Source organism: Ambystoma mexicanum, chromosome 1q (assembly GCF_040938575.1).
Source record: "Ambystoma mexicanum isolate Mex_15411 chromosome 1q, UKY_AmexF1_1, whole genome shotgun sequence".
Classification (NCBI taxonomy): domain Eukaryota; kingdom Metazoa; phylum Chordata; class Amphibia; order Caudata; family Ambystomatidae; genus Ambystoma; species Ambystoma mexicanum.
Genome location: NC_090922.1, coordinates 1,211,078,090 through 1,211,103,081, shown reverse-complemented (window position 1 = coordinate 1,211,103,081; position 24,992 = coordinate 1,211,078,090). Strand labels below are relative to the sequence as shown.

At 48.8% G+C, this 24,992-nt stretch overlaps 1 protein-coding gene across 11 annotated transcripts in view; it reads left to right on the top strand.

The window, feature by feature from the left end:
• SGIP1 (SH3GL interacting endocytic adaptor 1) overlaps positions 1-24,992 on the top strand; it is a 1,655,639-nt gene that overhangs the window by 367,317 nt on the left and 1,263,330 nt on the right. For all 11 annotated transcript variants that reach the window (XM_069641969.1, XM_069641968.1, XM_069641966.1 and 8 more), the window contains exon 4: positions 4,007-4,063. In XM_069641969.1, the coding sequence (XP_069498070.1) occupies positions 4,007-4,063 (57 nt within the window). The remainder of the gene's footprint in view (positions 1-4,006; positions 4,064-24,992) is intronic.

Genomic DNA, 24,992 nt, shown 5'->3' with positions numbered 1-24,992 from the left:
CAATTGGTGATAGAGAGGAAGTGTCTGCAAGCTGTTATAAGTTTGCATGTATAAGCAGCTGCTGAGGCCACAGCATTAGTTTGTCTATTGAAGGATAAGGTGGAATCAAGATAAATACCAAGGCTTTGGTATCATTGGACACATTAATGGTGGTCCCATTGATACTGAATGCCTTGAAGGCTGGGTCTAATTTGTTCACTCTAAAGCGAGAGCCTAGAATAAGTAGCTCTGTTTTTTCGTCGTTCAAACAAAACCCATGGTGGCCCATCCAAGCCTGGATAAATGCATAAACCTTCCTGAGCGCGATTGAATCAGATACATGGTCACCCATGATAGGGATGAGTATCTGGGCATCATCCGCATAATTCGTGTATGTGACACCCAGATAGTCAAGGATATCAAAGAGTGGCTTAGTAAATACGTTGTAAAGGGTGGGGGAAACGCAAGACCCTTGCGGAACCCCATATAGTACAGTTAATGGTTCTGCAGACGCAGTGGGTGAGAAAACTGTCATGGTTCTGTTGGCCAGGAAGGATTTAATCCAGGATGTGGCTTCCTTTGACAAATGAGCAGCAGTTTTAAGTTGTGGCAGAGGATTTGATGGTCTACCAAATCAAAAGCTGCTGATAAATCAAGCGATTAGGTCTGTTTCTGTTCCGTGTCTAGGTCGGAAACCCGATTGGCCAAGACCCAGGAGATTGTTCGCTTCTAGGTATGCCTGTATTTGGAGATATGCTGCGCGGTCCATAATTTTCAGTAAAAAGGGCACGGTTGTCATGGGTCTGTAGTTGAAGGGTTGTTTGGGTCAAGGGTAGGTTTTTTAATTAGCGGGATGACCCAGGCGTCCTTAAGGTTGTCAGGGATCGACCCTGAATTGAAGGAAGCATTAATAAAGTGATAAAAAGGAGCTAGTTTGTGTGTGGCCTCTTTAATGATTGGGGCCGGACATGCATCGCCTTGGTAGTTGGAAGAGTACGTTAGTCACACGGTGAATAACTTATAATTTCTCACTCTGTTTTGAGTACTGCCTTTCAGGCTCACCTCTGCCCCGGGGGTCTTCATAAAGTTGATGGCTGTGGTGACAGTGAATCTGAGGGGAGGGATTTACATCTTTCTCTACTTAGACGGTTGGCTGTTCAGAGCGCTTTCCACTCGAACATCTCTACAGTACCTGCCACTCCCTACACAAACTGGGCTTAGCCTTCTGAATTGAGGCCTCAACGTATCTTGCAGATGTGAACGTGATTTCAGAACAGCCAACATCTGCCAGCATTCGACTTTCTGAGGTTGCTGGGCGTCATTGCATCCTGTATTTTCTTTGTGCTAGAGGCCTGCCTAAGGATGAGGTCCCTCCAGTGGCCCCCAGATATCCATGGTCCCAGGTAGGATGACTGACGTTCAGGTCCTGAGCATGGTTGCACAGGATCTCCTATGGTGGGCCTGCGAGGAGAATGTGATAGGGGAACTTTTTTGGCAAATCTGTCCGGAGATGACTGCAGTCACAGATTTTTCCCCCTAGGGGATGGGGAACTCTCATGAGGGATCTCACGATCAGTGGACTTTGTTCCCCATCAGAATTAAAGCTACATATAAACATATTTGATCTGAGGGGTGATCAGACTGGTGCTGATGGCCGTTTTGCCGTTCATACAGGGGTAGAATGTCCTGATAATGACAGACAAAACAGTGGCTATGCATTGCCTCAAGAAAAGAAGTGTTGTGGGGTTATTAAAACAGTTCTCTATCTGCTCTTCAGCTAGCCGAAGAAGAGAATACGACAGCAGACACTCTGGGCAGGCAGAACACGATCTCCCACTAGTGGGAGTTGGCTCAGTAAGTCCTTCTAGAGATCTTTGGCCTTTTAGGAACTCCTCAAGTAGATCTGTTTGTGTCCAGTATCAACAGGAAATGCAACCTGTTCTGCTCCAGGGAATTTCCTCAGAGAGGACATCTGGGGGACACGTTCGTACTGTACTGGGAATTTCCACTACTGTACGCTTTCCCACCAGTCCCCATCATTCCTAAACTTCCTGTTTACATGAGGAAGTCCATGATCCTGATTGCTCCGGATTGGGCCAGGAGGACATGGTACCCGGACCTTCTAGACATGTCCATCTGCACTCGATTCTGTCTTCCCCAGAGTGGACCTACTCTTACAAGGCGGTGGCTGTTTTCTTCACCCAGAAATGGGAACCTTCAAGCCTGTTTTCTGAGAGGATATGCTAAAGACTGGGACCTCCCAGTAGATGTCATGGAGGTGCTGCTTTCGGCCAGAAGACGAGCAACAAAAGCACTGCTGCAGTTTGAATGTTTTTTAGCTGGTGTAAAGCTAAAGCTATTGATCCTTTCACTTGTAATACACCTGCAGTGATTTCTTTTTTGCTGCACCCAGCCCATCGGTGGATGCAGGTGGCAACCAACAAGGTATACCTTACGGAATAATCAATTTAAATGCATGCCAGAGCAAGGCACTTGCTTTTAAGATGCCAATTGTCATTAAATTTCAACGGACTTGCAAATACTTTGACACTTTTTCTGGTTCTGTCCTAGGATTTGAACCCGGTATTAACCTTCTCAATGGGGGGCTCCATTTGAGCCTCTCCATTCTTGTCCACTTGGGTTGTTAACTTTGAAAACCATCTTTTTAGTAGCCATCACTTCTGCAGAGTGATTGAGCTGCAAGCCCTGTAAACCACCCATTACAATATTTTCCAAGGAAAAGGTATGTTTGAGGGTTTGTCCCTCCATCCTTCCCAACGTTGTGTCCGAATTCCCTATAACACAGAAAATAACTTGACCAGCTTTTTATCCTCCTCCTCACCCTTCTAAGGATGAAGAGCGGTCACACACTTGACCCGAAAAGGGATCTTAGTTTCTACATTTCTTGAATGGCTGTCGGGCAAGATGACCAACTATTTATTGGTTATACCGGCCACAGGCTGGGCCAAGCCTTGATCAAACTTATCACGTTGGATAATCTTCTGTATTTCAGAGTGCTACGCCATTACAGTAAAAGATGTCCCTGAAAACCTAAGAGCCTGTTCCATCAGAGGAGTGAAAACGACTTCAGTGCTCCAAAGAGGGTTGACACTGAATAGGATATTTGCATTGCCGCAACTTGGTCCATACTACGCACTTTCTCAAAGCTTACTGCTTGGACACCCTCACCCTATCGGGCCAGGAGGCTCGCTTTGGAAGAGCAGTGCTGCACAACATCAGAATTCCACTTCTCCCACCTCCATTCCAAAACTGCTATGGGAGTCTATGAAAGATGAGTAATCTGTGGGAGGGCACAATCTATTAGAAGAACAAATGACTTACCCCTAGTAATGTTCTTTCTACTGGATGTTCTTGCCACCGATTCCTCATCGCCCTCCAGTCTACCCCTCTGACTGTTGGTGGATTTCTTAAATTACTTCTCTTAACACCCATGGAGGTTATTTAATTCTGAAGTCGCCTTTGCAGAAAGAGGGGTAAAACTTAGAAATGATGTAACTGACGCAGTGTGTTATCTATACGGTCATCGACATAATAGCACCCTCCGCTGTCAAAAATGTTTCAGACTGCAAAGCTGGACCTGGACATATCAAAGATGAGTCGAAAGAATATTACTAGGGGTAAGTAATGTTTTGTTCTTATTATTCCAGAAAGGGATTGAATGCTGCTGCATGATTGTTTGGTGTGGCAGTCACACATTTATCCCATTGTGAATCTATGAATGTTGATCAATTAAAAGTTAATGGCAGGCCCCATGTAATTCTCAGCATAACCTGTTATGGCCCTTTTTTAAAATTTTATTTGTAAATTATTTATTTTGAATGGAGAAATGCTTAACACGTATATAATTGTAATGTTCCTGTTCTTTCATTTTGAGCAAAAACGCAGAATAGCAAATAGATGCTTGAAGTGTTGGTCCTAATGAGGGAGATGACATATATCAAACTATTTAAATGGTATCCATTGTTCCATCTAATTGTTTGCCATGATTTTCTTATTCCTTTTGTAGAAGAAAGCAAACGGAGCACCAAATGGATTCTATGCAGAGATTGACTGGGAACGATATGTATGTATTCAAATACTTATCTGATTCCATTAGTTTATGCAGTTGTTTCACTGTCTCATCTACTTTATTTCGAGTAGGGAGCCAGTGTAGTCTACGACTATTCTAAATAACGTTAAAATGTCCCTAGATCCTACCCTTTCAGCCATAGTTACGCAAGTCTGTCCCCTGGGGGAAGGACCAGTGCCGTTTGCACAGAAAATTATTTCAAATTTATGCCTAGAGCTGAATGTGTGCTCAGTGTAGCCCCCTGCATGCTACCATTACCTCCCCGCAATGGCCACCAGTTACTTTTTCCAATTTGATGTTGTTGGATGCCTAAGTAGCAGTGCGTCTTGTTTTTTATTTTTTCACTTGTCCACTTTTTCAGTTGAGTCTTTCTTTTCCTCCAGGTTTCCTCCTGATTCCCCCCCCCCCCCGTTGTATGACTGGTCACACTGTTTTTGTTCAGCGTGCCCCCATCAGGTTATAATGTCCTACCACCAAATACTCTGCCGTGAGTGTTGGGTCACAGATCTTCTATGGATTGCCTGTGCCGCTTGCAAACAGACTTCTCATTAGTCTCTGAAGAAACTGCTCCAGATGTGGGAGGAAATGTTCTCTGTTCTACTGAAGGTGCGCCTGAGAGACCCTCGAATGTGGAAACAAGGCACAGTCACCACACACGAACTGATACGCCAGACACGAGGTTGTATTCCCAAAAGCTAGGTTTTATTGAAAAGTAAATAGTCTCAGTTGGCCAACTGGTCTCACGCCCCGCGACGTGTGTCTAACAGACCTCGGGCGACGCAAGACCGCGAGACACAAACATCCGTTACATATATACAAAACTAACATCTTACAATCAGTAGTGTTGCATCAAAAACCGCCCCTTGCACATCTCCTTTGAACGGAGTACGGTGATTGACAATCGTGACGAGTATGACACCTCAAACATTTGTTTTAGCAACAGTTTGCAATTTTGTAAGGCTGCAGACATAAGTCTTTGTTGAAAAGAACAGAATGCTTCTGTTCTCGCTAGCAAGCTGCATGTGGGGGGGGAGCCACATTCCAGGCCTTCCAATCTCCTAGTTTCTATTTGGGTCCTGGGGGTCAACTCTCTCTCCAGGACTCTACAGGGCTCGAGAAGGGGGGCTGCAAAAACATAATTCAAGCAATTTAATGTTCGTTCCGAGTATTTTCACGTTGTTTTCGAGACACACTGGCACCTGTGGGATGATTAGGATGCCTCGCTGTCCTCTTTCAAGGATAGCGCGCGGGAGGAGACCGGGTATTTCTGTCAGGGTTGCTACATTATGTTTCAGCATATTTCCCTTGGCCTTGCATTGCACACTGGTAAAGCAGAATATCATGTCAGCGAAGCATTTAGAACAGAAAGAAATAAGCAAACGTTAGAGAAAACAAGATGGCGATTTCTGTCACCTTAAAATGGCCGCACTTCGGTCAAGCTTATGATTATGTATTACTAACACTAAGAGCATGAGACGGTTGGTCTTCGGCCAACATGGTACATTTCCCCATGATTGAGGGGTGTCTGTTTTTCTGGATCGACAAACCCTCTTTTGGCCGTATGCCAAACGTCTCATCTGTACATTGCATGCTCTTCCGGCCACGTATCTGTTTCAGATTCTGATTCTGAATCAGGCTCTGAATCTTGCATATTTTCAGTTTCCTCCTCATTGTCACCCAAGTCAATGGACATGAATTCTTTGACTGTCTTTGTCTCTGCTCTACCAAGGATACTTGATCTACTAGTGCTCTTTTTCTCTATCGTCTGTACACATCTTTCACTAATTTCGGTGCATATCACAGGTAGGCAGTGTATGCAACATGTCATGAATATCCCTAGTACTGCTATCAGAAGCGCAAATAGTTTCCATCCCCATGAATATAATAATTCCCAGAACCAGGAACTTGTATCCCAACCCCCGTCTAAGGTATGGAGTTTCTTATTGCCTCAAATCGTGGGAGAGGAGTCGTTTACAAATACACAGCACGCTGATCCCACGATTTTGCAAACACCACCACGATCAACCAGGATTACATCAAGAGCCATTCTGTTTTGCAGTGTCATCGATCTAACCCCTTTCTCCTCTAACGTCATGTTGTATAATATATCTGCTCAGTTTATTGTTTTTGTTGTAAGATTCTGGATAATCGTCGAATATTATAGGAGATTTTTGCTTGGGCCAAAAATTGTATAAATGATTTTGCTACATCTACTGCTATTAATCCGTCTTCATTACTTCTTCGTGGCCTAGGTCTATATAGTTTGGCTATGTCTGTTTCTAAGAAAAACACTCCTGGGAACAGTAGTCCTAAATAGCATGTACCTCCCCAGTTTCTAGGTAACCAAGGATATGCTTTATCTCCACATATGAAATACACCGGGTCACCTACATACACTGGCTCTACTTCCCTATTAATAATCGCTGTATTTATACATCTAGTGAATGTGCCTACAAAAAAGAGCCCTTCTTTTTTAAACAAAAAAGAACAGAACATGGGCTGTAGTTTACTCTGTAAGAGGGGGGGCACTGCATCTTTGTCTCCACCAGAAAAGTCATCTGTGATCGTATTTCGCATAAGATCAGAAGGAAATGGTCTATCTTGTGGCATTGGTTTGGGCATAGCTTTTGGTGTTATCATCCGTGCTTTATGAAATATTGAGCAACCTATGGGTCTCATAATAATTTCTTCAAATTCATTCATGTTTGTGCTATCTAATTGACCCATTTCACTTTTATTCCATTTTCCATAATACAATGTACTCAGAGATGCACTGCATGCAGAACTTAATGTCAGTGGCTGCATGTACCAACCTATTCCTTTGCCACCATGCTGTGGCAAATGAGCACACACCCACCAGTTGTTGTTTTTCAAAATTGAATGTGTCATGTTCATAATTTTCAGTAATGTATTTCCATAACCCTCTCTGTCTCTCTTCCATTGGGGACAGAGTGTAAGTAATTACCTAAACAGGGCTTTCGGTGGTGGAGATGTTCCTAATTGGTAAGAGAATTTCTAAAGGGTGCATCTCCTCAAAATACCACAGTACCAGTGCTGTTATTACTGGGGCCATTATGCTCATTATGCACATGATCATCGTCAAGGTCAGCATGCAATTCTTTCGGTAGCTTGTTTTATGCAATCTTTCAGTTTCTATGTTTGATTCATTATCAGCATTGTCAGCAATGGTGCAGGAGGGGACAAAAGCTAGTTCTTGAATCTTCTCTCACGGTCCTTCTTCCTCAGCGATTCTCGTCGTGGATCTCTCCTCTCGGCACTCGTCCGAATGTCAATGAGTTCGATAAATGTCAACTGTCTATTCTGCCAGTTCTCAGCAGCCTGGATTGCTTACACGTTGGGCAAGATCTCTTATGCGTTAGTATACTGCTTAAAGAACTTCAGAGCAGTTATCAATCGCCTTCTGGCCCCGCTTGTCCGCTCTGCTTTAGGACACATGGATTTGATGTTAGCACCGAGGAATCTCGCTTTTGGGCTGTCTTACTTGCACAACCCTCACGTTGCTCTCCTCTAGGCCTCCGGTTCCTACTTCATTCGAGAATAGGAAACGGAGGCAACAAAAGATTGATGAAACAAAGATTTGATCACTCCCTTTTCCGACTTCGTAGATTGTACCGCCTTGCTCCTGGTACCGTGTGATCAACAAATAGTGCGGGTGCACTTCCGGACTCAAGCTTGGAGTCAGCCTGGGGGCAATGACAGATGATGATGGGCACCCAGGCGACGATGCAGGCTGTGGCACAACAGAGGATGGTGGGCGCCACAGAGTTTTTCGCTTGGTGTTGGCCAGCAGTGATGCAGAATCTGCTGGACAACGTTGGGGCATTCTTTGCCCTTCCTCTTTTATGGCAATCTCATCAAGCTTTGTTTCAGAATCAGGCAGTTTCCGTGGCAAAGAACTGGCAATTGTTTCTTTTGTTTCTGGAACCGCTGTTTCTTTCCGGTCGTCTCGATCAGTCAGTCTTTCAGATGGTGACAGCACCTTTTTTGCATGGGTGGCGTGGATCCACGCTTTACGCCCATCCACACCAATGGCCGTCTGCGTTGTCTGGAGTATCAAATAGGGACCACGCCACCTTGGTGCCAACAATGTTTTTCGTTCAAAATGTTTAAGCAGCACCCAGTCACCTGGCTCCAGTGTGTGTTCCCGGGCCAGTATATCTAATCTGTAGCGCCTCCTGCAACTGCTGATGAATCAAACGCAATTTTTGAATCGGGAGATTACAATAAATGCTGAGCACTGGGTATTCAACTTCGTTCAGTTTCTTCGGCTGAGGTGCACACCAAACATTCGCCGGTCTCCCCATGACTATCTCCTATGGGGAGAGCCCAGTTCTCGCCTGCACAGATGTTCGCATGCATAATAGTGCTATTGGTAACGTATCTACCCAACTTAACTTGCTTCCTGCACATATCTTGCTAATCTTAGATTTCAGGATTCCGTTGTGGTGTTCAATAAGACCGGCCGACATCGGATGTCTCGAACAATGGAATCGCTTATCGATCTGGAGACCTGCACAAATCTGTAGTACTAATGCACCTACAAAATGCAGACCATTATCTGACCATATGACACGGGGCAGGCCAAAAGGGGAGAAATATTCCTTTAACATCACTTTCGCCGTGCTTATAGCAGTGCAGTCTTTCAATGGATATGCTTCCACCCATTTGCTGAATGCACATGTAACCACTAGGACATACTTCAAGTTTTGGCATCTCTCCATTTCTATGAAATCAAAATGGATCGCCTCAAATGGCATAGAGGGAGGGCCAAAACTGCCTGTTGGTGTCACCGTTCCCTTCCCCACATTGTGTTGTAGGCACGTGATAGAATTCTGTACCAACCTCTCGGCATTCTTTTTTGAGTGGATTTTCCCAAACTGTGGCTAGATGTTGAATTATTTTCTTTGCACAGATGAGTGGGGCTGTGAGCCATTGTGACCATTGCATTTACATACGCATTTGACAACATCCAATTCCCGTTCATCTTGTCCACCCAACAACCCTCCAGATCTAATGCTGCAGAGCCCTCAGCCCACCCTTGGATTTCATCAACAGTAGCTTCCGCCTGCATCTCTTTGACAGTAGCAATTCCATTCTCTATCATGCAGGGCCCCTCTTCAGACTGTACTGTAAACATCTTTGTTCTCATATCATTGGCCGTTTGTTTTGCAATTCTGTCTGCAAACGCGTTTCCCTCTCCCACTTTACATGTTACCTTTTTGTGCGCCTCGTATTTCATTATTGCTAGGTGCTTTGGACACAAGGGTGCAGACAGCAATCGTACAAAGGGCCATGTTGGATTCTAGCCCCATGTGATGTTAGGAAACCTCTCTCAGCCCAGAGTCGGCCAAAGTTATGAACCACGCCAAAGGCGTACTGTCTGTCAGTATATATATCCACGCTCAGATTCTCCGCTATCTCACAAGCTCTGGTTAATGCTATTATTTCTGCCGCTTGTGCAGAGTTGTAAGGGATTCTTTTGCTCTCCACAATACTCTTTAATGTGCTGATGGCATATGCAGCAGTTGAAGTGCTGTCAGGTAATTTAAAGCAGGAACCGTCACAAAACAGTTCTCCATCTGGTTCTTTTAGTGGGGTATCACTTAAATCCATTCTCCCTTTTGTTTCTTCCTCAGTAACTATTAAACAATCATGGGGGGGGTGATTCATTTCCACCAAGGTTTTCCCCAGGCACTGACATTAATTCTGCTGGATTCAAAGCGCTACACCTCATAATTTGGATGTGGGGTGCCGACAACACAATTTCATATCTAGTCAATCTAGCAGAGGTGAGGTGTTGTGTCTGCGTTCTATTGAGTAGAACGTCTATGGCATGTGGCACCATCAAAATGAAGGTGTGCCCCAATACCATCCCTTCTGTTTGTTTCACTGACGCAGCAGCCGCTGCAACAGCTCACTAACATTGTGGTAGTGTGCGCGCTACAGGGTCCAGCGCAGAAGAAAAATAGCTGCGTGGCCTATTTCTTCCACCTTGTTCCTGTGTTAGAACTGCCAACGCGCAGCCGTCATTCTCATGCACAAACAATTTAAAAATATTTTCATAATTTGGTGGCCCCAAAATTGGAGCAGAACACAATGCAGTTTTTAGTAAGTCAAATGCTCTCTGACATTCTTCATTTCACTGCAAGGGCATCGCAACATCTTTTTGTCAACTCCACCATCGGCTTCACAATTAAGGCAAAATTCACTATCCATTGCCGACAATAAGAAGCCATGCCTACTATAGATCTGACTCCTTTTTGTGTTTTTGGAATAGGCATACCAGAAATGGTCTCTATTCTCTCTGGCGTTAGTCTTCTCCCTTCTTTCGAAAGTAAGTAAACCAAATAAGCCACTTCCTTTCGACAATACTGAAACTTTTTTAAGCTGGCTTTGTGGCCATGCGCTGCTAAGTGTGTTAATAGTAAAATGGTACTCTTTACAAATCTCCTGTGTCTGCTGCGATCAACAGATCGTCTATTTATTGTAGCAATACACAACCTGTTGGTAGCTTTAGCATATCTAGTTGTTCTTTTAATGCTCTGCGATAGATGCTAGGGCTTTCTGTGTAGTCTTGAGGAATGCGCATGAAAGTAAACGATCGCCCTCCTAGTGTGAAAGCAAACAGATATCTACTTTCTTTGTGTACTGGAATACTGATGAAGGCATTTTTCAAATCAATAACACTAAAATACTTTGCAGTAGCTGAGATCATTTTTCAAAATTGTGGTAACATCCAGAACCAATGGGAATTGGGGATCTACTACCTTGTTTAGTGCGCTCAAATCAATTATGAAACAATATGGTACCTCATTACCTCCTTTCTTATACACCGGAAAAATGGGGCTCTTACATATGCTGCCTGTAATCTCTTCAATCACTCCCAATTTTACCAAATCAGACACAATACTTTTCAATCCTTTCTCTCCGTCTGCTGAAATTTTATACTTTGGAATACGTTGCAACGTTACTCAACCTTTCAATGTAATCTTCACTGGCTCCATCTTCAAGCATCCCACATCATTATCATCTATTGCCCATATACAAGTTGGCACGTCACTCAATTCTCCTGGCAAAGGTTTGGACAAAAATTCAGACACTGGTACATTTTGTGGTGAAATAGTTAAAAACACTCCATATGGTGTACAGTGAATAACTGCACTCAATTTTTTCAATAGGTTTAAACCTAAAAGATTCTCCCCACATTTCTCTGTTAACAGGAATGGACAGTACTCAGTGAATGGCCCTATTGTTACGGCTACTGGTTGGGACACTGGATTAATCACTGGGGTACCTGCGAACCCTACTGAAATATTTTTATGCCCTGACAGTGGTATCTCTGGAACTAAGTGATGGTCTATCGAGCACTTTTGTGCCCCCGTATCTACGAGGAATCTATGCTCTTCATTCCCGACTTTCATTTCTACGTAGGGTCCTTTCTGATTCACGGGAATAGATACTTGTTCCGACCCCTGTCTTGGGCTGTCCTATTGGGGTAACAACACATCATCTGAAGTGTAGTCACTGTTATTATTGTAGTATGCACCCGTTTGAGTATCAAAAATGTTCTCGCCTCTTCCTCCATTTCCATTTTGCATACCCTGATGATTTTGATTCTGGGTAAAGTAGTTTGATTCAGAGCCTGGCCTTGATTCTGTGCTCTATTCCCTTGACTATTCTGGTGCTGCTGCATATGGTTTCTGTTGTGGCCATTTGTTCCTGGGTGCCCTCTGTGCTGTCTTCTCTGACCGTACCCACCTCTGTTTTGTAAATGTGGACATTGCGCTCGCCAGTGTCCTTCCTCTCTGCAATACGCACATTGATTTAATCCCAAGGGCCCTCCGTGCATATTCAAATTACACCTGCTCTGTGCATTTCCACTTCCCCTGTTGTGTCCTGATACTTGCTGGAGTAACACCCTTGTTTTCAAATTTGTTCTTTACTTCGCTTCCTTCTCTTTCTCTGTATTCACCCGATTTTCATAATATTGGGCCATGTATAATACTTCACGTTTTCGCTTGCCATGCACTTTCTGATGTCATTAAGTTTTGAATCGGGAGTATTAATCCTCTCGCATATTTGTCAACAAATAACCTTTTTCCCACTTACGTGCTTACATCCTGCCCACTGAAGTCTGTAAATACTTTCTCACATCTATTAAAATCTGTAGCCAACTCGTCCTTACCTTGAACACACGCAGTCCATTTGTCCCATTGAATTCAATTTTTGTACTATTCGTGCTGATAACGCTGTCATATTCGGCCCTGGTTTCGCGCCTACTTTATTTCTATCCTCCTGCATTAAATGTGCCCAAGTGGCGCCGTAGGCCGTCTCATCTACCTTCCTTATCCGTTTCTATATGTCCGCTGGCAGGATTACTGGGAATATTAGATCTAGATCACTCATAGTGAGCACTGATGGCAATAAAGACTCTACTTCTTTATAGAAGCCCGCTGGGTTCTTTCGTATATCAGGGATTGTTTGCTTTATTTACTTCCTGTCTAGAGAAAGGGACGTGCACATATTGAGCTGTGTAATGTGCTGGAGTTAACTGAGCTGGAGCGGTGCCTACCGCAGGAATCTCTACCTTTTGATACAAAGGTAGGGGGCACTTCCCTCATAGGAAATACTGTGCTCACTGTTCCTCCCCCTTCTCTCATATGCAACAATATTCCAAGATCGAGGGATAAGGCTGTTTCGAGGGGATTGGGTCCTCCGACGTATTCCATATCTATGACAGTAATCGACACAGCTGTGCTGCTTCGGAAAATCTTCGGCGTCTGCATCCTGCGTCGATGACGTCGATATGCCGCCCTCGAGGACCTCCGCTGACATCACTGGATGTTATAAGTAGGCGGCACGAGGCCCGTAGCCTCAGTTCCGTTTTTTCCGCGAACGTGTTCGCTTCAGGAATCTCGGCGCGCCTCGGCTCTTTGAAGTTTGTGTTTATCGGTTCTTCTAACCTGTTTGGTGTTTGTGGTATTTCTTCGTGAAGATGTCTACCTCGTCTTCCACCCTGCGTCCGGGCTTTGAGAAATGCGGGCACTGCGGGTCCAAGATGTCGGTGACTGACTCGCACGACGGCTGCCTCTGGTGCCTCGGGGAGACCGAGGACACGGATGACTGTGTCAACTGCCAGTCGCTCACGTCCAAAGCCTTGCGGAAGCGCAAGAAGTTGTCGGTAGGTAAGGTGTCCAAGCCCCGGAAGTCGAGATCTGCGGGGCTTTCGACAAACGATTCGAGGGGCGACTTCCGCTTCGTCGTCAGAAGTCCAGTGGGTCTCGCTCCGGGAGTCAGTCCCGCCACTCCTCTGCTTCTTCGAGGCATTCCCGGAAGGGCCGGCATCAGTCGCCTTCCCCGTCCTCGTCGGCGGGTCGCTTATCCCACCAAGCATGCGACACCGGAGGAATGGGATTCTTTCGGGAAGAAAAAGAAAATGTTAGCGATTCTCGAATCGCTGGGCACCGGTCCGTCCACGCCTCTGAGTGGGGTCGGTCGTGATCGGTCGAGAGACACCGCTCGTACGCCTTCGGGCTCGGGTGGTGGGCACGATTTGCGGGAGAGGTCCCGCTCGGACAAGGGGAATCGTTCTCGTCATGCCCGTTCAAGGTCCCGGTCCTCGACGCGCTCGAGACCGCATGAACTTGTGAAGTCTTCGAAGACGACATCGACGCCTGTGGCGCCGAGGTAGTTGACTGACTCTCTCGAGGCTCCACCTCTGAGGAAGTCGGCGACGCCGTCGGCGCCCTGGATGTCGGACACGCTCGGGGCTCCGCCTTCGAGGCCTGTGTCGATGCTGTCGGCGCCGGGTCTGTCATCTACGCCGATTCACTCGACGCCTTTCGAGGCTGTGTCGACGGGGGTACCCTGAGGCTCGGTGGAACCCCCTAGAAAGGCTCTGGCCAAGGTCAAGCATGGCTTTGATTCCCATTCTGTGCCTTTTTCCCACCACCTTGAGTTTATTTCAGAGGTGGATGAGGGCTCTGATGATGGCATGGTTCCTGATACGGTGCCAGACGAGATTCTCTCGGGCCATAGCCAATTTGAGGACCTACGACAGTCACTGCACGATGCCAGTGGGCTGGACACCTCTCCGGTGGTGGAGTTTTGTAGGCCTGAGCCTGGCACTCATGCCGACTCCTCGTACCAGCGCCTTATGTCTAGGGTCACTGAGTACTTGGGATGGTCTGCTCCCCCAGGGGAGTTTGTTCTGGATTACCTTACGGATATCCTCGACATTGGTCCAACTGACCCGGTACTGCCGTTTCATATGGCTCTACAGAGGAGGGTGGCGGCGGCTTGGACAGCTCCGGATAGTCTCCCGGCAGTGGGCAAGTCTTTGCCGCGAAAATACCGCCCAGCCAGTAGTGACCCCTGCTACTTGTCCAAGCACCCTTCTCCGGAGAGTTTGGTGGTGCAGGCGGCTACGGCCCCGGCAAAGCAGGTGTCGTACCCAACCATCCCTCCTGATGGGGACGACAAGCGTTTTGACGGCTGGGCCAAGAAAGGGTTTTCTGCAGGGGTTATGGCGCTTCAGACGGCCAACTCCATATGTGCCTTGTCTCGTTTCACGCACACTCTGTGGAACTGTTTCCTTGGCTGAACATATTCCCGAAGGGGACGAACGGGATGGTTTCCTTGCCATGGTTCAGGATGGCAAGGATGCCATTTGAGAGGCCGTTCAGTTCGGTTTGGTCATGGCAGATTGTGTCAGCCGGTCCATGGCGGCGAGCACCGTGATACGCAGGTTTGCGTGGTTGCAGAAGTCAGGGTTTGCTTCTGATGTGCAGGCCCGGCTCCTCAAGATGCCCTTTGACGGGGAACATATTTTTGGCAGCAAGGCTGACTAGAGCCTTGAGAGGTTGCAGACCTCAAAGGCTGCTGCGAAGCCGTTGGGCGCTGCAGTTCGACAACCTCTGCCTTTTCGTCCTAGGGGACAGCAATGGAGGAGAGGTTCCTTTCGTTATTACTCATCCTTTGGTAAAGCGAGAGGAGCTGCCAGTCAAAGGGGCCACCGCAGGAGTGCCAGAGGTGGAAAACAAGGTACTCTAGGTGCCAAGGCCGCTCGGGCTGTTGCCTCTTTGCCATCAGGCAACATCGCAGCTGCTTCGTCTCAGTCATGAGGCCATGTCCCATGGTTCGACGGTTGGGGGGAAGGCTGGCGCAGCATCTTGCAGAGTGGCGCGCCATTACTTCAGATGTGTGGGTTCTGGAGATCATAACCCACGGCTACTGTCTTTCTTTCCGGCAGAGGCCTCAAGACCATTCATCGGGGAATCTCTCTTTGAAGAGTCCGGATCCGCTCCTTGCGCAGGAAATTCAATCCCTGCTGGAGAAAGGTGCCATAGAACTGGTGCCTGTAGTGGAGAGGAACAAGGGATGGTATTCCCCTTATTTTTTGATTTCCAAGGAAGACAGGGGATTGAGTCCCATCATGGACTTGCGCGGTTTGAACAAACTCCTCAGGAAGGACAACTTCAAGATGGTTACTCTCTCTCAAGTCCTCCAGGCCCTTCAGCTTCAGGACTGGTTGGTGTCTCTCGACCTCTAGGACGCTTATTTTCATGTGCCGATCCATCCAAAGCACAAGAAGTACCTGAGGTTTGCAGTTGGCGACTCGCACTTTCAGTTTCTGGTCCTGCTGTTCGGACTGACCTCCGCCCCGAGGGTCTTCACCAAGCTCATGGTAGTGGTGGCAGCGCACCTCAGGAAAGGGGATTCACGTCTACCCCTACCTGGACTATTGGTTGATCAGGGCGCGCTCTCCCGAGCAAGTCCTTGATCATCTCAGTCACCTGCCACTCCCTCCACAAGCTGGGCTTCTCCCTCAACTTGAAGTCCCATTTGACACCAACTCAGAGGCTCCAGTACATCGGAGCAGTGCTCGACACGTCCCTGGGGCAGTGTTCTCCTCCCCAGGTGAGGGCTCATCACATTCAGCAGATGGTGCACAAGTTTCAACATGCCCAGACTCTCCCAGCGTTCGAGTTCTTGAGACTACTCGGCCTCATGGCATCCTGCATTCTTCTGGTGCCAGAGGCCAGGTTGCGGATGAGATCTTTGCAATGGGCACTCAAGCTCCAGTGGTCTCAGTCCTCAGGCAGGATGTTGGACCCTGTTCAGGTGCCGTCTTCGGTCGCCCAGGACCTTCTGTGGTGGGCCGACGAAGGCACTCTGATGAGGGGGGGCTCCATTTTGGCTGCCCTGGCCGGAGGTGACGATCGTGACGGACGCATCCCTCATGGGATGGGGAGCTCATGCCAACGAGTTGACGGCGGTCGTTGGTCTCCGTCGGAGTCCAGACTCCATATAAATCTGTAGGAGCTGAGGGCCGTCAGGCTAGCCCTGAAGGCTTTTCTGCCCACTTTGCGAGGAAAGAATGTCCTGATCCTGACGGACAACACGGTGGCCATGCACTACCTCAACAAAAAGGGGGGGGGGCAGGGTCACTTCCTCTGTGCAGGGAGGCGATGCAGCTCTGGTTCTAGGCAATCCAGCAGGAAGTGTCGATCTTGGCAGTTGATCTGGCAGGAGACGAAAACGAGACGGCGGACGCTCTGAGCAGGCAGAGCGCGATCTCTCACGAGTGGGAGGTGGCTCAGGAGATTCTCCTGAGATCTGCGCCCTTTGAGGGACCCCTCAAGTGGATCTCTTCGCCTCAAGTGTCAACCGGAAGTGCGAGAGGTTCTGCTCGCGGGAATTTCCTCCAAACAGAGCCTTAGGAGACGCGTTCGTGGTGGAGTGGTCATTCCCACTGCTGTACTCGTTTCCTCCAGTCCCCATCCCGCAAGTACTGCAGAGGTTACGGAGGTTTGGTTCCCGGATGATTCTCATTGCTCCTGCGTGGGCCCGGAGGACGTGGTACCCGGATGTTCTCGACTTGTCCATCTGCCCTCCACGTCGTCTTCCCTACCGAGACGATCTGCTCTCACGGGAGGGGGTGTCGGGTTCTCCATCCAGAGGTAAGGATTGGGACCTCCCTGAAGACGTGATGGAGGTGTTGCTTTTGGCCAGAAGGCCCGCAACAATGTCCCTGTACCGTTGCAGTTGGAGAAAGTTCTGCGACTGGTGCAGGGTTAAGAATGTGGATCCTTTTGCATGTGAAATTCCCATGGTTCTGTCTTTTTTGCTTTCTTTGGCCCACAGGGGTCTTCAAGTGGGTACCATTAAAGGTTACCTGGCGGCGCTGTCCATATTTAAGCGCTCGTCTGAAGTGTTCCTATTTCAAAATTCCTTTAATTTCTCAGTTTCTGAAAGGGCTCACTAATGTGTTCCCTTCGTCACCTTTCCAGGTGCCCGGTTGGGATTTGAACCTTGTTCTCAAGTTTCTGATGGGTGCTCCGTTTCAGCCTTTGCATTCATGCCCTTTGAGACTGTTAATTCTTAAAACTGTATTTTTGGTTGCGGTCACTTCCGCTCGCAGAGTGAGCGAGTTACAGGCACTTTCAGTTAAGCCACCCTTCACTGTGTTTCATAAGGACAGGGTTGTCCTTAGAGGTCATCCTTTTCTTCCAAAGGTGGTGTCAGAATTTCATTTAGGCCAGAAGGTTGTTCTTCCGGGATTTTATCCTCCTCCACATCTTGGTAAGGAAGAGGAGAGGCTCCATAGGCTTGATCCTAGGGGAGCGTTAAGCTTTTATATTTCCAGCATGTCCCGGGTCAGAGTGGACGATCAGCTCTTCATTGGTTACGCTGGAAAGCGTTTGGGACAGGCTGTGACGAAACCGACTGTCTCGCTGGATTATTTTGGCTATCTGAGTGTTACCGCTTGGCAGGTAAGGACCCACCGGTCGGCTTACGGGCCCATTCTACCAGGGGTATGGCTGCCTCTACTGCCCTGCAAAGGGGTGTTCCTATTCGCAACATCTGTGATGCAGCCACCTGGGCTTCGGTACATACTTTTGTACGTCACTATTCCCTCGATTCCATCTTGGGGCAGGATCTGACCTTTGGCAAGGCGGTCCTTTACTCCGCAATTTGATTGGGCATGCTAAATTTCTGTGTTCTAAATTCTTTTCCCACCTCCTTGCATTGGTACTGCTTTGGCAGTCTTTCATAGATATGGAATACGTCGGAGGACCCAATCCCCTCGAAGAATAAGTTACTCTTACCTGGTAACGTTCTTTCAATGGGATGGTCCGACGACGTATTCCATATCGCTCCCTCCCTACCTTCCCCGCTACAGAATTTCTTATGCAATTGCAGTTTACGTTTCCGCAAGGCTTTGCGTCAGACTGGCAGAAGACTGGTGGCACACGTTCTGGGGAAAAAACTACAACTGAGGCTACGGGTGTCGTGTGTCCTACTTATAACATCCAGTGACGTCGGCCGTCGGAGGAGGTCCTCGAGGACGGCATATCGACGTCATCGATACAGGACGCAGAAGATTTTCCGAAGCAGCACAGCTGTGGTGATTACTGTCATGGATATGGAATACGTCGTCGGACCATCCCATCGAAAGAACGTTACCAGGTAAGAGAGTAACTTGTTCTTCTCCCGTCCCTCGTTCCAATGCCCTGTTATATACTGCAATTGTCTCGGGGGGCGGGGGAGGGCTCTCTCGTCGCTTATATCCCTGTTTATCAGATATTCAACCATTGTCTGTAATGCTTTCCTTTTCAACGGTAGAGAATATTCATCAAATATTCCATGTATTTCCATTGCAGGAATACTAGGGTCTGCCATCCATTTTAACGCCTCTCGTATGCATACGTTTAGCCCAGTCCCACTCTGTCCTGCTGGCGACAAGAATCGCTGCTGTCTATTGGGTACCGTTTCTTTCCTACCCCTCTCAATATCTTTCCTACTATACCCGGTGTGGCAAGAACTTAAGAATGAACTTGATGAAGAATATTCTGAAGTTCAAAAAGTCGGTCCACATGCTTTTATTTCTTCATCTCTCACTCTACAACGAGCTAATGCATTCAAATCCAACAATCATTGTGGCGGCAACTTCTCCAGCATGGGGTCTGGCATGGATTCACATGCTCATGAATATTCCCCGTCGTCAGGCTTCGTCAGGCTGGGAATCCTCGTTAAAGAAAAATTAGTATCTGTTTCGTTTCTGATCTGTCTTTCGTAGTAGTAACCAATCACTGATCTCTGCATCATACTGACCACAGCCAATGACTGCCATCTCCCTAAGCCCCGCCTCTGGCAGCCATCTTCAGATTTTTACCACACGTTCATTTGTTGGGATCCTCGTGCTATTGCTCTCGAGCTGTAGTGCGTTTTCGCGCTTTTTCATAGGAAAATTCTTTTTTTTCGGTCAAAAGAGCCTCAAGCTCCACCGTTTCTTTATCCGATCAGCGGGGACCCGTGTCGGATTCCTCTACGCCCCTCAAGGGTGAAGATTTCGTCGAGCCACGCTTTTGGAGGACTCCAGAAGTTTCTCAGGCCCATCTCGGACATGGCCCAGGAGAAGGGAAGCTCGACGCCCGGAAAGCTGTTCAGGGTCTGCCCTGGATGCCAGTTTCAGAATGTCTTTAAGGAGGACGAAAACTCCCTTTGCCTCTACTGCCTGCATGAGGACAAGACGCACGTGGAGAAGGACTGTGCGTTTTGCGGCAATATGTCGGAGCGGACCATGAAGGACCGCCATCTGCGTCTCGCAAACTGGCTGGAAGGGAAGAGCCCGTCAGGCGAAAAGAAGTCGTCTGAGCGGTCTTCTAAGACCTTTGAGGGCGCGACGGGGGCCCAACAGAAGTCCAAGCACCGCGAGTCCGCTGGCACCGGGAGCGCCGACCGGTCGGGCTCTACGGTTGCCAGGCAGGGCGCATCCTCCCCGGCGCCATCAACCACGAGCCAACGCTCTGGCTTGGGTAAGAGGAAGGCCGAGCACCCGGCGAAGCTCCTGGAGAGACCCTGGTCGAGCTTGAAGGCCCCATCGGAGGGGGAGCAAGGCGGTGACCCTCCCCCCAAGGAGAAGGCGGTGAGCGCACCTAAGGTGGTGAAAGCCTTGATCCACCCTGCCAAGGCCTCTATCGAGACAGTCGCGGCGGCCCTGGCTCAGCCTGTGGAGGCTACACCAGTGGAGGCGACTTCGGGGCTCAGAGTCTCCCTGCCACCGCGGAGGGAGTCCTCTTTCAAGCCCTTCGACAGGACCCCCGTGAAACCTCCGACGGAGAAGAAAAAGGGGGGGCAGGAGGTTGTCGTGGATTCGGCCTCAACCTCTGAAGATGAGCTGATCGAAGTCTTAAGCCACGGCATTGGCGTGGAAGACCAGCCCGTCGGGATGGATCCCGACGCAAGACAAGAGGGCCATCTTGGGCAAGGTGCAGCGGATGCTGGTTGCGGACGCGGCCAGGGTGAGGTCCATCAAATCCCTCCTTGGAATGATGTCTTCTTGCATTTATCTCATCCGCCTGTGCAGGCTTCGGATGCGCCCGTTACAGGAGTTCCTGGACGCTCGCTGGATCCAGACAACGGGCAGCTTCGAGGACAGGATCACACTCGACGAGAGCTTCCGACGAACGATCCGGTGGCGGGGCACCCGCACGCATCTGACGGCGGGCATGGACTTCCAGACCCCGGGCCACCAGAAGACAGTGACCACGGATGCCTCCCTGGAAGGGTGGGGAGCGCACATCGAAAATCTGCACGCGAGGGGCCTTTTGCTGCCGACGGAGAAGTCCCTCCATATCAACGTCCTGGAACTCTGTGCAGTGTTTTGGGCCCTTGGGTCCTTTCTTCCGTCCCTCAAGGGCAAGGTGGTGAGGATCTTCACCGACAACACCACCACCATGTTCTACATCAGGAAGCAGGGCGGTACCAGATCCCCAGCCCTGTCCAAGGAGGCGCAGGATCTGTGGCATTGGGCCGTCGCCCAAGGGATATTTCTGGTGCCATTTCATCTGGCAGGAATAAAAACCACCATTGCCGACTCGCTCAGCAGAGAGCTGCGCTCGTGCCACGAGTGGGATCTACGACAGGATCTAGTGGACCGCCTCTTCCGACGGTGGGGCACACCCCAGATCGATCTGTTCGCGACGACGACGAACTCCAAGTGCCGGAGGTTCGCCAGCAGGTTTCCCCAGCCGAGGAGCATGGGCAATGCTTTCTCGTTCCCCTGGGAGGGCCTGTTCCTACATGCGTTCCCTCCATTGCCGCTGCTGATCCGGCTCATCAACCAGCTCAAGAGGTCACGGTGCAGGATGATTCTCGTCGCACCTGCGTGGCCGAGGCAGATATGGTTCCCGGACCTTCTGGACTTGTCAGCGTCCCCGTCACTCAAGCTGCCAGTGGACGCGGATCTTCTCTCCAGGGAAGGAGGCGCCATCCTCCATCACGACCTGAAGTCGCTGAACTTGCAGGCCTGGCTCCTGCACGTTAGAGTTTGGAGGTTACGACATACCGGCCGACTGCAGAGAGGTTCTTGCAAAGGCCAGGGCGTCCTCAACTCTTAAATTCTACGGACACAAATGGAAGAGGTTCTCTGTCTGGTGCCACGCACAGAAGATTAACCCTCTACGGATTACGGCTCCTCAAGTACTGCCGTACCTGCTGATGCTGGCCAAGGCTGGACTGGCGCACGCGTCCATCAAGATTCATCTTGCTGCGATCTCCCGATACACCAGAACCACGGGACAGACGTCTTTGTGGTCTTATCGTCTGGTGAAAGAATTCATGAAGGGACTGTTCAGATCGTTCCCGCCGGTGAAGGCTCTGGCCCCGGCGTGGGAGCTCAACGTGGTGCTGACCAAGCTCATGGGACCTCCGTTCGAGCCTCTGCACTCAGCTCCGTTGAAGTTCTTGTCGTGGAAAACAGCGTTTCTTGTGGCCATCACCTCCGCACGATGGGTGGGAGAGATCCAGGCCCTTTCCTGCAAGCCCCCGTACTTGACTTTTCACGCACCCATCCTTCATGCCCAAGGTGCCGTTGGACTTCCACCTCAACAAACCCTTGGTGTTGCCTGTTTTCTTCCCGTCGCCTTTGTCGCCGGCTGAAAGGACTTTGCACTTGCTGGATGTGGCTAGAGCGCTGAAGTTCTACGTGGACCGCACGAAGAGTTTTCGGAAGACGTCACAACTTTTTGTGAACTTTGGACCTGTCAATCAGGGGAAGGCTCTCTCAAAGGCTTCCATTTCCAGATGGCTCTCCGGCTGTATCATGTACTGTCATCGGTTGGCAAACCGACCGCTGCCTGGCCGTCCGAGAGCCCATTCCACCAGAGCGATCGCAGCTACCACTGCGTTCCTATCTGGTGTGCCCTTGCTGGACATCTGCAGGGCTGCTACGTGGAGGTCGACGCACACCTTCACGAAATTCTACTGCGTGGACCGCGATTCCAGGGAGGAGTCCAGGGTCGGCCAAGCAGTGCTGCGCAACCTGTTCGCCTAAGGTGAGTCTGGTGAGGAGGTAAGAATTGCTTAATGTTGAGTTTTGGATGTAATGCTTAATGTTGAGCCTTTGCCACCTCCCGTGGTTGTGCATGTGTACTGCTATGTATTCTTTTATTCATGAGCATGTGAATCCATGCCAGACCCCATGCTGGAGAAGGAACAAGTTACTTACCTGTAACTGTTGTTCTCCGGCATGGGTCTGGCATGGATTCACATGCGAACCCTCCCGCCTACCCCTCTGCGGCTCTTCACTTGGTCATACTGCCACTTCACGTGCTACCAAATCTGAAGATGGCTGCCAGAGGCGGGGCTTAGGGAAATGGCAGTCATTGGCTGTGGTCAGTATGACGCAGAGATCAGTGATTGGTTACTATTACGAAAGACAGATCAGAAACAAAACTGATACTGATTTTTCTTTACCGAGGATTCCTAGCCTGACGAAGCCTGGCGACGGGGAAATATTCATGAGCATGTGAATCCATGCCAGACCCATGCCGGAGAACAACAGTTACAGGTAGGTAACTTGTTCCTTCCCAATTAACTTTTTCCGTTGTGTCGACAAATATTCCCCCATGCATTCCAACAATACCTGTCTTTCATTGCTTCTCCTGAAATCATACATCGACGCTAGCGTGGCCACCTCATCATTCTAGTCTATATACATTTCCGCCTGCTCTTGCAACTCTCGCTTTCTCTCCTTGCTGATTGCGCTACGGTTCACACTCACATATTCAGTTTGTTCAAGTTCGCTTATTAAGGGAGCAATCGGGATGGAGACACCCTCTTGGTGGGAGGTGCTGAGGGGGCAGTGTAAGCGAGAGATGTCTGTTGGGGCTGTGGTAATTGCGAAACACTCGGGGGGGGGGGGGGGGGGGGGGGGGGGGGGGGGGAAGCTGACTAGTGGGCGGTGCGGTTACTGATGCAGCCTGTGGCTGTGCTGGGGTTGGGAGGGGCTGAGTAGCAGCTACTGACGTAGTCTTTTTAGTTTCTATTCTCAGGCCTTGTTTCGTTTCAGTTAATATTTTATTTATCAATTCGTCTGAGTGTAACTCTCTTTGGGGATATATTTTCTCGATATTTAACTAATCACGTCAATTTGCTTTCCTCAAGCTATTACTCCACTCCTCCTCCTCCTTTTCTGATTTCAATTTATACCTGTGCGCATGTTTCTCTCTACTTTTAAATCGGACCATCGCTTCCCTCCTCCAATCTCTAAGGATATTGAGTGCTGCGGGGCGTGTTTTTTTACTTAGCAAAACCTTTTCCAGGTGATCTATTCAGTCCATCTCAAAACTCCCATTCTTCGGCCACTGAGATCTTCCTGCTTTCTGGTTTGCTTATGCCAAATTTCACAAAACATTATCGCTCCCACTCCATATTTCACATACATATCATAAGCCAGCGTTCCCCCCGGAGGTGCAACCTGGCCAGTTTCCAAAGATTTCCGCCGCAGTGGAAAAACCCTGCTAGGGCGGACAATACTCCAGGCATGTTTTAACCTTACCCTTGGTTAATCAAACTTACTCTGGGTAGTTTGATTTTGCAAAATCAACTCTCAACCAATATCGGGATTACTTACGAATCGGGGCATGACTCACCTGATTAGTCAATTTGTCTTTCCAAGACACAATTTGTCTGTATACTGACGCAACCAATGACGTTGTGTCTGCGTATCTCGGCTCTGCCTCGTTTCGGGATCCTCGCCTCCTTGTTCACTGGCCGGGCACGTCGATCAGGGATCAGCTGTGTGCAGATCTGCAGAAAGGAGTCTCATCGCTTACGCAGGGGTGCCCCAAACACCTCTTGATCCCGGTTCGATCATTCCCGTCCTCGCCGTTCTTACCGCCTGCAACGTACACGATGGAACAAGTGGGGGAGGGTCCCTTATCGGGCGACATCTTGAAGGAGCCCCTCAGGGACCCTATAATGTGGAAACAAGGCACAGTCACCACACACAAACTGATAAGCCAGACACGAGGTTGTATTCCCAAAAGCTAGGGTTTATTGCAAAGTAAATGGTCTCAGTTGGCGTGACGTGTGTCTAACAGACCTCAGGAGATGCAAGACCGCGAGACACAAACATCAGTTACATATATACAAAACTAACATCTTACAATCAGTAGTGTCACATCAAAAACTGCCCCTTGCACATCTCTTTTGAACTGAGCACGATGATTGACAATCGTGACGAGTATGACACCTCAAACATTTGTTTTAGCAACAGTTTGCAATTTTGTAAGGCTGAAGACATAAGTCTTTGTTGAAAAGAACAGAATGCTTCTGTTCTCGGTAGCAAGCTGCATGTGGGGGGGAGAGCCACATTCCAGGCCTTCCTATCTCCTAGTTTCTATTTGGGTCCTGGGGGTCAACTCGCTCTCCAGGACACTACAGGGCTCGAGAAGGGGGGGCCGCAAAGAAGAACATAATTCAAGCAATTTAATGTTTGTTCCGAGTATTTTCACTGTGGTTTCGAGACACACTGGCATCTGTGGGATGATTAGGATGCCTCGCTGCCCTCTTTCAAGGATAGCGCACGGGAGGAGACCGGGTATTTCCATCA